This window comes from Camellia sinensis, chromosome 5 (assembly GCF_055761805.1).
Source record: "Camellia sinensis isolate YWXY chromosome 5, ASM5576180v1, whole genome shotgun sequence".
NCBI lineage: Eukaryota > Viridiplantae > Streptophyta > Magnoliopsida > Ericales > Theaceae > Camellia > Camellia sinensis.
Genome location: NC_138965.1, coordinates 34,437,672 through 34,452,410, shown reverse-complemented (window position 1 = coordinate 34,452,410; position 14,739 = coordinate 34,437,672). Strand labels below are relative to the sequence as shown.

The following is a 14,739-nucleotide window of genomic DNA, read 5'->3' as shown; positions in this document are numbered from 1 at the left end:
ACTGCTTAAACCAAGTGGGATGGTTTCCTCCATGGTCGAACCACCATTTGACCGAAATAAAACTTGGCTATACTAAGCCACCGAGTGGACCGAACTCATTCATAGTTCGGTTCTTTTGTCTTCCCTTTCTTATCTCGGCTTTCCATATAGAACCCATAGTACGGTTTTAGACCGAACCAGCGACTTTCGACCGGTATAACCCCAAGACCGGCACAACTCCAAGTTGCTTTCGGACCGAAGTACCTCTACAGTCACTGTGCCAAAGTAACTTTGTCCCTCTTATGCCGGAGTAGCTTTGCCTCTCCTGGGCCGGAGTAACCCTGTCTCTCCTGGGCCGGAGTAACCATACCTCTCCTGGGCCGGAGTAACCTTGCGGCCTTTTCACCAAGTCCTTGGCACTTTGGGCCACGAAGCCTATCACATAGCTCGGCCCAATTTTTATCAAAAATTACCCTCTCAATAGGTACTAATTTTTAATCCATTTAAATTAGATTTGAGTAGATTTAAATAGATTTTAAATGAGTATAATTAAACGAGTTAATGATTTGAGATTAAATTTGTCACCTCAGTTATGACATCAGATCCCTTCTTTCTCTCTCACTCAAAATGGTAAAATAAAAAATAATGCATTGTGTGCACATGGTCAAGCTGTTCACAAGTACTAGGTAGGCACGACATTCATCTCTATAAAATTATAACCTTGGAGCCCATATCATTGTATTCCCTACAAGGAATGTTGGAACTAACACCTACGACCAAAGTGTTCTGCAAGTGACAGTGACAGTTTCTTTAAAATGGTGGCCTATTATTTAATGAGATCATTTACAAAATTATGCAAATAAAACCAATCTAAATTTTCTCTCTATTTGATACTATTATGATGACTTATGGGGTTTCAAATTTTCAATCTAGTCAGGTCTATTATGGCTTTTGTTAACTAACATATCATAATACTACGTGTACAAAATTAAACCACAGAAATGAGCACAAAAAATATATTATGTGATTGACATTCGTCTTGAATGTGACGTAGGCTACACTTAAAAATAATATTAATATACTTTTTGTGTTATAATTTTGTGGCCTTAGTATTAAGATATTTTAGCAATCACTGTTTTTATTGGCATTCGTTTGTACCCATGTTCTTCTCCCACCTTGTATCCATGTCAATGATGATGATGATCACAAATTCAAGAATGCATTAGGTTCACACAATTTTGGATGGATTTCTCATCTGATAGTTGTTGATTTTTTTCTTGAGAAATCATTGTGACCTTTCATCCATTTGCTCATAAATGCACATTATCATTGTACTCTCTTTTTTCTTTATTTTCTTTTTATTTGTGGACATCATTTTCTTACTAGAAGCATCACCCTCTCCTGTTTGTAGTAGTGTCACTTCATGCTATTACTTTTTTTCTTTGAATTGTGGTTAAGGAGTTGTTTGTTGTTTTGTCACTTTCAAGAGGATTGGTGAATTTGCAATTATCATCAATAGCCGATCCGAGCCGATCCAAGCCTGTACAAAATGAGGAAGTTGTATGTTAATTAGCCTAACAATCAACACATAAAAATCTGATCTTTGGGTCCCTTATGAACATAGCCGACCCTACTTGACTGAGACACAAGAATTAATTTAATTTGGTTTGGTTTACGGATGTCAAGCCATTGGATCTGTAAATTATTCTTAGCTTGTCAATACTAAGGGAACAACACCTTTATAAAATTGAAATATCAGTGCAAAAAAATCCATTTCAGATGAGAATATTAGTATCAGTGGTCTAAGTTTTCTGTGGCTTCATTTTCTTCGAATTCTTAATTTATTCTGAATATACATATTTGAAATGTTGATGGGTTTGTTTTTTTTTGAAGCTTTGTTGTATATAAATGGTCCTGTGGCCATGATTGTTAAGGTAAATGAACTAGGCCAAGAAGATTAAACTAGGTTTGTTTATTTATTGCTCACAACCTTTTTGAACTTTTGTCTCATATTCTGACAATGGATGGACACTCAGTAAGAGAGTCTCTTCTTGTGAGTAAAGGCAATGGCCTTGATTATGCCAAGAAGACATCCTTTCTGGCATCATCCATGAAATTGATTCTCAAATTCATAATGTGGGTAATTTTCATTTACTGGGCTACTTTCATCTTCTTTTACCCTTCAACTTTTGTCAATGATTTATATGGGAAATATATTGATGCTACTGAGGGAACTGCGTATGGGATCACAGGTATGTTGGCAATTCAAACCACTTGATTTTCACTTTAGCCTACCGCTATAAGTGATCTCAAAGTTTGATTTGACAAAATTGCAGGAAGTATATTTCTGGCATTCAGTGCCCCAATTCTTGTCATTGCATTTCTTGCCATAGCACATCTCATCATCACCGGTGATGAGGAAATCCATGAGTATGTAATTTTGTAGTTTGATAAGTACTTTGATGTCTTCATATCTCTAACTATTTTTGCAAAGTGAATATATCATATTTGTCCATTCATATTGTTCTTTAAGCTTGATTCTGAGATTAAACTTTTCATACAGGAAGAAGACGGCAAAAAATCCACGTTTTCGGTTGTGGACATTCCCAGTAATTGTGGATGGACCATTTGGAGTTGTTTCTGCTGCTGAGTTGATTGGAATAATCCTATTTTCTGTGTATATCATTTGGGCTGTTTCTGCATATGCTGTAAAGGACCTCGACATTTTATCCAATTATCAATTGACCTTTTTTGAGGAATGGTATAATGCTATGCTGTTGTGATTATTTATGAATCTTTTGTTGGTTTTAGCTGAGTGCTATTTGTGTTAATTTAATCAAAAATTGATTTTATACTCTTCTGTTAATTTATCTGAGGTGTAGAAGAAATCAATTAGTTCCATATATATTATAGAGGCTTTAAAACCCCTCTGTTAAACTTGTGTGTGCTGCTTTGTTGGAACCCAGCTTATGTTACCACTTTCTAATGCATAATGAGCTTTTTCTTCGACACTTCTTTTAATTTTCTGGTGAAGTAATTCTCTTCTGCAATAGCCTGAAATTGGCCCAAAGTTAAGTTAAAATTCTATATAAACCAAATTGAAAATGTTTATGGATTAAAATATTGACGTTTTGGTTTTGGAGTTTCTTTGTGCGATTTCTGAATGTAAGCTGGAATTCAAGTTTTGAACAACAAAGAAGAGATCTATCAATAAGGGAAAGCTATGGATTATATATTATTTTGACCATCTATTTTTCTTCAGTCTTGAAATTATCGTTGTTATCTTTCTTTTCTTTGATGAATATAGATTCTATTGAAGAGAAAAAAGGACTATGTTGTCAATGATTTGCTTCTTAGACTTTAGATACTTAGGCCCCAATTAGTTCATGGATTTGATGAGAGAAATGAAAAGAAAATTCAAAGGAAATCACTATTCTTTGTTTAATTAAAGTAGAAAACATGGAAAAGCAGGTTTATTGAGAGAATTTGAAAGATTTGTTTGGATGTCATTTTTATTTTATTATTCTTGATATCAAACTATATTTTAGAAATTTAAAAGCTTATTTAAGTAGGAGGGAAAATAAAATTCAAAACAGTTTTGTTTCTCATTTTTCTTCTACCTTTTCCTAGCACCAAACAGGGATGCTTGTTTCTGCATGCACATAACTACACAATTAGTTCTTGGTGATACATATATTTAGTGGAAGTTCTTGTATGCTTGGGGCTGTTCTGTCATTTATGCATCCAAACTGCTTGTGCCTGGTTCTATTATCTTTTCCAGTTTCAATGGCTATGCAAGTGCTTGCTTTTTTATTTATTTATTTTTATATTCAGTATATAAAGATTGGTTTCATTGACTAAATTGACATTGTAACTTGAAAATTTTCAGTAATTTGATGCTGGAGCTGACAGGACTTCGCTTTGGTTTGATTGGGTTATTTTGCCTGGCATTTTTGTTTCTCCCAATTGCAAGGGGATCAGTTCTTCTCCAACTAATAGATATCCCTTTTGAACATGCAACTCGATATCATGTATGGTTGGGACATCTCACTATGGCACTCTTTACTCTCCATGGACTATTCTATATAATAGCATGGGCAATGCAAGGTCGTCTCCTAGAAGAAGTGAGTTCTCAAGATAGACTTTTGCTTCCATTTATATGAACAGATTCATACATTCACAAGTATTATGTTTGTTCGTTGACTGAAACACACAGATGTTTACACAGAGTGAAGGTTTGACTGTCCCTTGAGTGGCAAAGTTGTCAAGGACGTGCATACATAGAGATAAGTTATAAGAAAGAGTGAAAAGAACTCAAATTTGTGAAGAAGAGATGAGGAAATTAATTTTTTTTTATGGCACTTTCTTTTAAGGAAAAAAAATCATATATGAACACATGATAAAACTGAAATATGACAATAGAGAGTTCCTGTAGCCCTAACACCAGTTTGCCCCTTCTAGTTAATCAAAGTAAGTGGAGAAAATTGAAAGCATAAAAACAGTAATATCAAAGATGGGATGCAGTTCATGGAGATTAAGAGACAGCAAACAGTTTTCAGGAATGAAAGAGTAGGATAAGAGAAAATGAGGGATTGCCCCAACTTAAGCTTCTTGTTGTTGTCACCTCTCCATTGATACAATTTGTAGGTTGACCACACAACTGAACGAGAAAGGAGTTTGTCTGGGTGAGTGCACAATGGAGCTCAAGAGGTTCTCCCACCCTTGACACACCTCTTTTCTCCTTCCTGCACTTTTCTTCTTGTTTTGTAAGTATAGGCAGAGGACTCAATTCCTCGAGGTATCTTGATCCTTTGCTCTATACATGCCAATAGTTGTAACTAACTTTGCAAGACAACCATGGTACAGAATGCATTCTAGATAATTCTCAATCTACTAAGTTTGTCAATTATTTTCAAGTAGTATATTGTCTAAGAGTATTAGGAATAAGCCAACTGGACATAATTATTTCCCCTCCCTCTCATAAATTTTTTCTGTAGTATGTTCACGGGAACCAAACATGTCTCTCTCCTCTGTAGTAAGTGATGCATGAAGGAGAAGTAACATTAGGACATATTCATGAATATATGCCTCTTGAAATTGAGCAGATGTGCATGTTTGTGCCAGATTATATTCGATGCAGCCTACCAACAAATAAATACATAATACCCGTTATAATTTATGCATGTTGCATTTAGTATGCAAGAGGTAGAGAGTATTAAAAAAAAATAGAATTTTTTTTAGAAATTCAAAAACAGTGTTTTAAGTCATTAACTCAGATTGTACATCAGCTGCTTCTGTTTGCTGCAGCCAACATAGAATTTATGCTTGTTAGACCAAGTTTAGGTTCAACATTTGTTTTGTGAAATTTAACTGAATTCTCAAAATTAGTAAAAGGGTGACTTAACTTAAAAAAATGTTTATGAACAAAATCCTGTAAATTCTTAGGTTCCTCTGTGAATCGTCTCCTTTTCCCCTACACTAAATGCCCAAAATACTGTTAACTTTTTCTTAATTGTTTTGAGCAGATATTGCAATGGAAAAATATTGGTGTGGCCAATCTTGCAGGAGTCATCAGTCTTGCTGCTGGTCTATTCATGTGGGTGACATCACTTAAGCCAGTGAGGAGGACATATTTTGAGTTGTTCTTCTACACCCATCAACTATACATAGTCTTCGTCGTCTTCTTGGCCTTGCATGTTGGTGATTTCATATTCACTATTGCTGCTGGAGGAATATTTCTCTTTGTTCTTGATCGGTTTTTGAGATTCTGCCAATCACGAAAGACTGTCAATGTAATATCAGCTAGTTGCCTTCCCTGCGGAACCGTTGAATTGGTCATTTCAAAACCTGGAAGTAATAACATAACATCTCTTCAAAGCTTGATTATTCATTTCTATATATTTTGTCACCACAATTCTCACCGTTTCCTTTTTGACAATGTAGATCTGCAATACAATGCCCTAAGTTTTATTTTTCTTCAAATTCGGGAATTATCCTGGCTAGAATGGCATCCTTTCAGTGTCTCATCAAGTCCTCTAGATGGTAAATATCACATTGCAGTTCTCATTAAGGTTCTTGGGAAATGGACGGAAAAGCTAAGAGGAAGTATCTTAAATGGTCCTAAGGAGGAACCACAAGAAGAGCAACCCTTGCAGCCTCATTCAAACCTAACCGTTTCTGTAGAGGGGCCTTATGGGCATTCATCGCCATACCATTTAACGTATGTCTTCCATCCTTTTATTCATACCTGAGAATCTCAGATGCAAATTATGATGAATCAGTCTTATTTTCTAGGTCTAGCTGTATGTATGTCTATGGAGATGTATATGTATGTACATTCAATACTGATAAAAGACAATTTTGATACGGCATGTAGTTTGGCTCTGTGCTAATTAGGTAAAGTGATAATATAATGGCTGATCCAAAGGTAGACTCATATATAAATTTTTTTTTACACCAACATTATATTTCATTGGAGTGTTGTGTAAAAAAATAAAATAAAAAAAAGAGCAAGCAGTACACTAGGCTCTCTCTAAAGCATGATCTAGGGAGGGCAACATGTACACAACTTTACGCCTACTGGAAAGGCTCTAACTGTTGGAGTGTCATGTAAAGTTTGTAATTGTACCATATCTAGCATTGGCAAAGTGTTACAGCTACCATGAAAGGAAAATGAGCAGAGTGATATAAAATTTATCTTCTTTCAAGTTTTAATACATTTTAATGCACTAACACTTTTTGTTTTTCAGATATAAAAACCTTATTTTAGTTGCTGGAGGAATTGGAATATCACCATTCCTGGCTATCCTGAGCGATATTCTCCACCGTATTAAGGATAACAAACCATGTATGCCAAGGAATATCTTAATAGTTTGGGCCGTGAAAAAATCAGACGAGCTTCCTCTTCTTTACAGCCTTGACATGGAATCAATCTGTCCATTTTTTTCCGACATACTGAATCTTGAGATTCAAACTTATGTCACTCGAGAATCAGAACCTCAACTGGTAGCTCCACTTGTGCTTTCCTCAATTATCATTCCAATTTCTAACTTCACATCAGTTTATTTATTTTCTACTATGTGACTGTTATGATCAACTACAGGAGGATGGTCAAGTTAGCAAGTCTGTGAACTCTTTTGGATACCCTATCCGCAACAAACGTGGCGTTTCTGTATTGGTTGGCACAGGGAACATCATTTGGTCTGGAGTTTATGTCATGGTGTCCACAATTGGATTGGTTCTCTCTGTGGGCTTGTTACAAATCTTTTATATAAACCCTTTTGACATAACTTACTGGTGGTACAAAGGGCTTTTATTTGTTATTTGCATGGTTGCAAGTCCTATTGTATTTGGGGGTATTGTGATTGGTCTATGGCATCTTTGGGAAAGAAAAACTTTAGCAAGGGAGGCTCATGATGAAGATGATGGCCCAAAGATTGACACCCTGGGGGGTAATGAGGCAAGAGCACATAAGGAGTCAAGTCAGGACTATGTTGCTAGTTCAAATTCTATTCAGTATGGGCGCAGACCGGACTTCAAAGGTATTTTCTCAAAATATTTTGGAAGAATATTAGATAAATGGAAAAAGGAAAAAATAATTGCAAATCAATGGAGCGCAAGTGGATATGAGAACTGTCATTTTTATGCCATTTTTACTTGCACTGGGTACATATCTTACTTTTAATCCATTTGATTTGCAATTATTTTTTTATGTTTTCCATTTGTCTGATGTTCTCTGAACTCTTTTGGTTCCTCTTGTGGTTCATGAATAAAATAAATCACAAATTGATGTAATCATAAATTTTTATAGTAATGTTACTTATTTTTTATTTTTAAATAAAAAATTATTATAATTTATCAAAAAAATTATATAATATTTATTTCAAAAGTACTTAACATATAGTAAAAAAATACATAACAAAATGCATATACTAATACTACCCACCATTTCCTAGTCTTTATGAAGTCTTTAATGATTTTCTAAATGTGTGTTTGCAGAAATTTTTGGAACCGTATCGCAGAGGTGGGGTGAAGTTGATGTAGGTGTAATAGTGTGTGGTCCCCCAACTCTCCAATCAAGTGTTGCCAGAGACTGCAGATCACAGAATTTAAGCAGGGGAAGCAATCACCCTATCTTCCATTTCAACAGCCATAGTTTTGATCTCTAAGCGCATCTCCAATGGTTTGCTATAACGACTGTTATTATCAAAATATGGCAGCTTGGGTTAATTTGGATTCTCCGGAGACATGCTACAACAGCTGTCAAATTTAACTTTTACCAAAGTTTGTGCCAAATATGCATATATAAGTGTGTATATGTAAATATGTACATATTTAGATCGAAAATTCTATAGGGTATACCGTATACACTCTGTTATCTATTTTATATTTTTATAGTAAACGTTACGTAATTTTTAGTAGAGTAACTATAATTTATAGTTAAAAAATGAAATCACGCGTTTTTATAATAATGTTACATATTTTGCGGAACTCCATTTCTAGATCTCCATTTCTAGATTACAAATAGTTATAACTCTATCGAAACATACGTGAAATTTATCATAAAAATTAGTAATATGTATTACAAAAATGTGTATCCATTATGGCAACCCCTTGGCTACACAGCTCTTGTAGGATGTTTGTCATATATACTTTGTTAAACTTTTTCCCTATATGTTACATATTTTTATGTTAAATGTTACGTAATTTTTTTTAGATAAAGTTATAATAATTAGTAATTTAAAGATAAAATTATCTAATTTTGTGATAATATTTGTCGTAATGTTACACAATTTGTGATTCACAAATATTTCGATAAAAAAATGTGTTACATTACCATAAAAATAAGTAACTTTAACTTTTAATTATAAATTGTCCTAACTTTATCAAAAGTTTACATAATATTTATCACAATAATACCTAATATATACCAAAATAAATGAAATAAGGTACATATAATATACCGAATGAATTTCAACATGTAACTTAAGCACACGTCTATAGTAATGCAGTTTTTCTTTCATATTTATGGCCTATCCTGCTAGTATAGAATTTTAATAAAGACAAAAATTAAGAATTTTTCAATTTTCGTTTTTACTGAATTTTTTATTTTAAAATATTAATTTCTAATAATGACACTTCTCGTCATGAGTGTTTTTTTTTTTTTTTTTGGGTGGGTGGCCGCGCAATTTGGGTCACCTGATGGACGAAAAGGAGTTTATTTTGGTGTTTATCAGTTCGTGGGGCTACGACCCAGGCATATTTTGGGGAGGATAAAAAAGTCAATTTTTTGATTTTTTAATTTTTTTAGTTAAAAAAGTTAGCGTGCCGTTGGTTGTGTTTTGTAAATGTGATTTGAGAGTATAAATTGTATTTTGAGTTTATGTGTTGTAAAATTGTGATTTGAGTGTAGAGAATTTGTTTAGTAAAGAGTTTTAAAAATAGTTTTGGAAAAGAGGTTTGATTTGAGTGGAGAATTATTGATGTGACATTTGATATGTGATACAAAAATTTACAACTCATAACTAAAAATACAACTCAAAATTATTTTAAAGCACATAAAATTTTTTAAAATTTTCAAAAAATATTTTTCCCGATTATATAAATCATTTGCAAAAAAAAAAAAAAATCCGGAATTCAGAGGACATCCGGGTGGACATCCCCAAGGACATCTGGGTGGACATCCGGGTGGACATCCCGCGCAGCATAAATTTCAAAAAAAAAAAGGAACAACGCGTCTGATGTTGCAGAGTAACACAGATGTTCTGTGCAGAGTTCTCAAAACAGCATTTCAGAATCACAACCAAACACAATGCTTGAATTAAGATGTAGAATTGTGATTTGAAATCACAACCAAACACAGCCTTAAATTTTTTATCCAAAAGAATCCAGTTTTTTTGTCAAAAAAATCATCAAAAAAATCAAAAAATTAAAAAGTTCACTTTTTATAAACTTCCCAAAATACCACCCAATTAATTACCTTTTAAGGTCTAATTTAAATGGGCCAAAATCTAAAGAAGCGATTTTGACTCATTTTATATAGATATAAATCTTATGAGAAGTAATTTCCATTGATACAAATTTTATTTACAATATTTTTATTTTATTCTTTTTGTAGATAATGTTTATGGGAAAAATTATTTATAAGTTCTATTTGGAAAACTTATTTAATGTGAAATCCTATAAATATTCTTTTAGAATTTGAACTCCTATTTAAATAGGAATGTGTTCCATAAGGTTCTATGAGTTGTAAATTAATGATATTAATGTACTATTATACCCCTAATTTATTTTCATATTTTATATTATTTTCTCATTCATCATATCACATTTGAAAAAGGCTTTTAAGAAAGACAAGTCTACAAACAATGACCGTGCTAGTTTTTTTCGCCTTAATCGCAAGATTCCAATGTATTGTCAAAATGTTGCTTAAATTGATGTGGATATGGTTGATGATATGATGAAGTTTGAGGATTTTGTGTTATTCCTTCGACATATTTCGACTCCAACCGGTTGAGAGGAAGAGGTTTTTCTTCTTCTTCTTTTTTTGAAGTGTGTTGCTATTTGTTGAAGTGTGGATTGTTCATTTTTAATAAGGTATTGACAATCTATTACATTCATTGATAAGCACACTTTGCCCAATGTTCTGATTGAATGCGTGTATTTATCATTGTGATGGTTAATGTGTTTTGATATGTTCGATGTGTGGGGTGGTGTGTATGGGCTCAAGGGTTGGGTTGTGGGTATTTGATTTTGGTTGTTAATTGGATATCGAATGTGAATCACATCATAGGATTACAATTGTACATTGGGACCTGAATGATCGTATTACGATGTATGCTACATTTAGTGTGTAACGTTCATCCACATACACCATGTGGTAGATGACATTTGTGTGTTTATTTGGTTGTATATGTATTTAAATGTGTATCGTGTCTTTGTTGTAATCAGTATTTACATACATGTCATAGTATGTTGCGCAAAATTATTGGGGATTTGAGTTTACAATTGAATGTGGATTGAATCCCATCACTCGATGTTGAAGTTACACTGGGTTGGAGGTGATGGTGGTTCAACACATAGGTTGCGTTAGGATGTTACATGTTACGTTTAGGAGGTTACATTATTCATAATTCAACAGTAGAGTATTAGAATGTTACGTTGGGTAGATGCGAAGTATATGGGAATGTCACGATAGGTTTGGAATATTACATGTTACATTTACGTTAGGTTTGGGATGAGAAATATATGAGAATGTCACATTGGGTTTGAGAATGTCACATTTGGTTTGAAATGTTAAATATTACATTTATGTTTTGAATTTCAAATTTCCAACCATATAGCTATGATCATAATCTATGGTAACATTGGATTTCTCATATGTGATATTGCCATTAATCAAGTTATTTTGAATTTCAGAAACATATGGGAATGTCACGTTGGGTTTAGGAATGTCACATTGGATTTGGAATGTTATATTTACATTTTGAATTTCAAATTTCTAATCATATAAATATGATCATAATCTATGATAATATTGGATTTTCCATATATGGTATTGCTATTCATTAGGTTATTTTGAATTTCAAATTTATAACCATATCTATGATTATAACTTATGGTAACATTGGTTTTCTTATATATGGTATTATCATTAATTAGGTTATTAATAAATTAAGTTTGGAGGTAGACGTGTCCATAAGAAAACCACATAACCTATTGGGTTATAAGTTTTTTCATAGGACCATATATCTTGTATAAGTCTTCAATATAGAACTTATAAATAATTTACCCATGTTTATGTCCATAAATCACTATCAAACAGCTTTCTTTAAGCCACAAAAAATATCATATTTTGATAGTTTGATATTTGACATTTTAAAGAATACATCCTCATAAATCATGCATATATAGGTGTGATAACCATGTCCCGTGTTATATTAATTAATCTTAATTATGATTGTGATTATCTGCTTAATATAATTTTGAATGTCATTTATATGATTATATGTGTTTTCGCATTTCTATCTGTTCACTGTAGGAAAATCTATTTGATTCTCTGCTATAAAATTTAAGTAAAGACCGTAGAGGCATCAAAAAGCGAAATTGATTGTATTTTTGTGCTTATCATGATTTTTAGAGCCTACGGTGAAGTTTAATTAAAAAAATTAATTCGGATCAAAATAATTAGATTAAATTGATTGAAATAGGCACAATTAATTAGCCTTAATACAAGTTGATTAAGCAAGTAGATATATATATGGCCTATTTACATTTAAGCTCACCATTTTGAGCTCAAAATTTGATATACACTCTAGAGAGAGAGAGAGAGGGGGAGAGAGAGACGATTGTAGAGAGAAAGCATAAAATTGGAGCTTTGAACTAGAAGCTTGGGAATTTGGAAGCTAGGCTCAAGAATTAGATATAATTTAAAGAATTAGAGCTCCTAGGTGAGTAATTGAACTCAACTTCATGAGTTTAAGTTCATAATTAAGTGAATTCAAGCAATATGTGCAATTAAGAGCAAGAATTGAGTTGATTATAATGAATTTGAAGTCAATATGACCATGCATGTAGAGAGTTGCCATGGAATTGCATAATCAACCATGTAGCATGTTAAATATGCAAAATTGAGTATCAAATCATACATGCAAGCATGGTTATGAAGCTTGGTTGCATGTGTTTTGAAGTTGTCAAGAAAAATATGAAATGATTTAAGAATTGGATCATGGTTTTGGACAATTGGTCTCAAGTTACTATATTCCCATGCTATGTAATGTCTTTCCATGTTGTTGCACCAAAAACACGAACTTTGGACCTTTAAACATCAGGTTTGAGCTTTAAACAAAATTCTGGAAAACCCAGAATTCGACCTTTCTGCTCGAGCGTGAAAATCAAGCTCTTAGAAGTTTTACAGTGAATTACACGGTAGCTCGAGCGGCAAACCTTGCGCTCGAACGGACCCTGTTTTGCAAGACTCCTCACTCGAGCGTCAAAAGTCTTGCTCGAGCATAAAATGCATGCAACCAGTACTTTTACAGACCAAAGGGGTCTGCTCGAGTGACTAAAGCTGCACTCAAGCGGAGAGCCCTATTTCAGAAATTTTGAAAAGTTGTTTTACGCCCATTTTTTTCGGTCTCTTTCATTTCTAAGCACTCTTAGGTATGCATAGAACATTGTAAATGAGTTAAAGGAATAAAAAAGAGGCCTAGGGGAAATAAACGATTTGAGAACGAATTGAATTGCTTATGGCCCGATATGTTGTAAATTGTGTAGGGCCAAGCGCAAGGGCAAATCCATCAGCAGAACACTGTGAGTAATATCTTAGTAAGAATGAATTGAAGTATGCTACTTTCCAAATGCTCACTTATGTATGAGTTCTACGGAGTTGTTAAATTGAATTTGATATTCGTCATACCAATGATTGAATAAAGCCGTTGGAATATGATTATGATTACGACATGCTTATGATCTCAGGTATGAAATGAACATAACATGAATAATTGGGCCAAAGGCCGTTTGATATGTATGTTGGGCCAGAGGCCGTTTGATATGAATGTTGCGCCAAAGGCCGTTAGATATGAACGTTGGGCCAAAGGCCGTTTGATATGAATGATTGGCCAAAGGCCATTTGACATGAACGTTGGGCCAAAGGCCATTTGACATGAATGATTGGGCTGAAGGCCGTTTGACATAAATGATTGGGCCAAAGGCTGTTTGACATGAATGATTGGGCCAAAGGCCGTTGGACATAAATAAATGGGCCAAAGGCTGTTTGACATTGATGAATTGGGCCCGAAGCCGTTTGATACGAATGAATTGGGCCTGAGGCCATTTGATATGTTTGGGCTTGAGGCCATTTGATGTACTAGATACAAACAAGAATTGGCCTAAGGCCGTTGGATATGTCCGTTATGAATTTCATTCAAGTAATTTCTTTATTTTGATATTATTCACTAGGCTTTCGTTCACTCTCATTTATGTGCATGTAGGTGGGCAAAGAGAGGTCCAAACCCAGCCTTAATGAAGAATATGAGAGGAAGTCAGTTTGAGGACTCAACCCAAATGTCTCACACACGAGACTTTGTTTTTGTTCTTTTGATCTTTCGTTTACTCTTTTGCTATTTTGGTGAATGCGTTGGATTACCCATGTACATAAGTTTTTGTTTGGCAAGCTGCATATCTGAAAGTTCCTGAATGAATATAAGATGTTAACTCTATGCATATGTGTGTGAGTTATTATAGACTACTTCTAAAGTGTTTTGTTTTGCCATGTAAGCACAGCTCATTAGACAAAATTTTTTAAATCTGCTTCCGTTTGGCTCCTCATTTCTATTGAAATATGTTTAATTAGGTTTGAGGCCGTAGGTAATCTCATGATTACTGGCCGGTTATGACCTTATTCATAGGGACGAGATAGGGTCATGACAGAGTGGTATCAGAGCACGAGTTAATGACTCACATAGTTGTCCAAATGAGCAATAAGCATCTAGAAGAGATCTAGGATGCATTCATGTGATAAGTATGGACTTGAAGACATTGAAAATATACTTAGATGTTTCGAAATGAATGATTATGTGCTATATACTTTGTGAATTGCTTGCATTGTGATTTACTTGAATATGTATGCTCTATTGTATATGCATACTTGTGAACATTTTGTATAAAGAATAATGCAAGTTTAATCAGATAATGGTGAGAACAAGAGGTGATGAATTAGAGGAGTCCTCTACTGCCAGAATGGACAGAATTGAAAGGTCA

The 14,739-nt window shown here is 33.8% G+C and overlaps 1 protein-coding gene across 2 annotated transcripts; it reads left to right on the top strand.

Annotated features, from left to right (window-relative positions):
• The first annotated feature begins 1,463 nt into the window (after positions 1–1,463).
• Positions 1,464–8,405, top strand: LOC114270109 (ferric reduction oxidase 6). Of its 2 annotated transcripts, XM_082868536.1 has the most exons (9): positions 1,464–2,231; positions 2,316–2,409; positions 2,543–2,740; positions 3,869–4,103; positions 5,505–5,832; positions 5,923–6,199; positions 6,729–6,984; positions 7,082–7,520; positions 7,978–8,405. In XM_082868536.1, the coding sequence occupies exons 1-9, from the start codon at positions 2,000–2,002 to the stop codon at positions 8,145–8,147; spliced, it is 2,229 nt and encodes a 742-aa protein (XP_082724662.1). In that variant the 5' UTR covers positions 1,464–1,999; the 3' UTR covers positions 8,148–8,405. The 2 variants fall into 2 exon arrangements, with proteins under 2 accessions (XP_082724662.1, XP_082724661.1); XM_082868535.1 differs by having other exon boundaries at positions 1,737–2,231; positions 5,505–6,199.
• Positions 8,406–14,739: the final 6,334 nt, after the last annotated feature.

Excerpts from the sequence above, each read along its gene's own strand:
- LOC114270109 (XM_082868535.1), top strand. The coding sequence starts at position 2,000 with ATGGATGGACACTCAGTAAGAGAGTCTCTTCTTGTGAGTAAAGGCAAT. Across the intron at positions 2,741-3,868 it reads TTGACCTTTTTTGAGGAATG|TAATTTGATGCTGGAGCTGA; the intron begins GTATAATGCTAT and ends GAAAATTTTCAG. Across the intron at positions 6,200-6,728 it reads TCATCGCCATACCATTTAAC|ATATAAAAACCTTATTTTAG; the intron begins GTATGTCTTCCA and ends TTTGTTTTTCAG.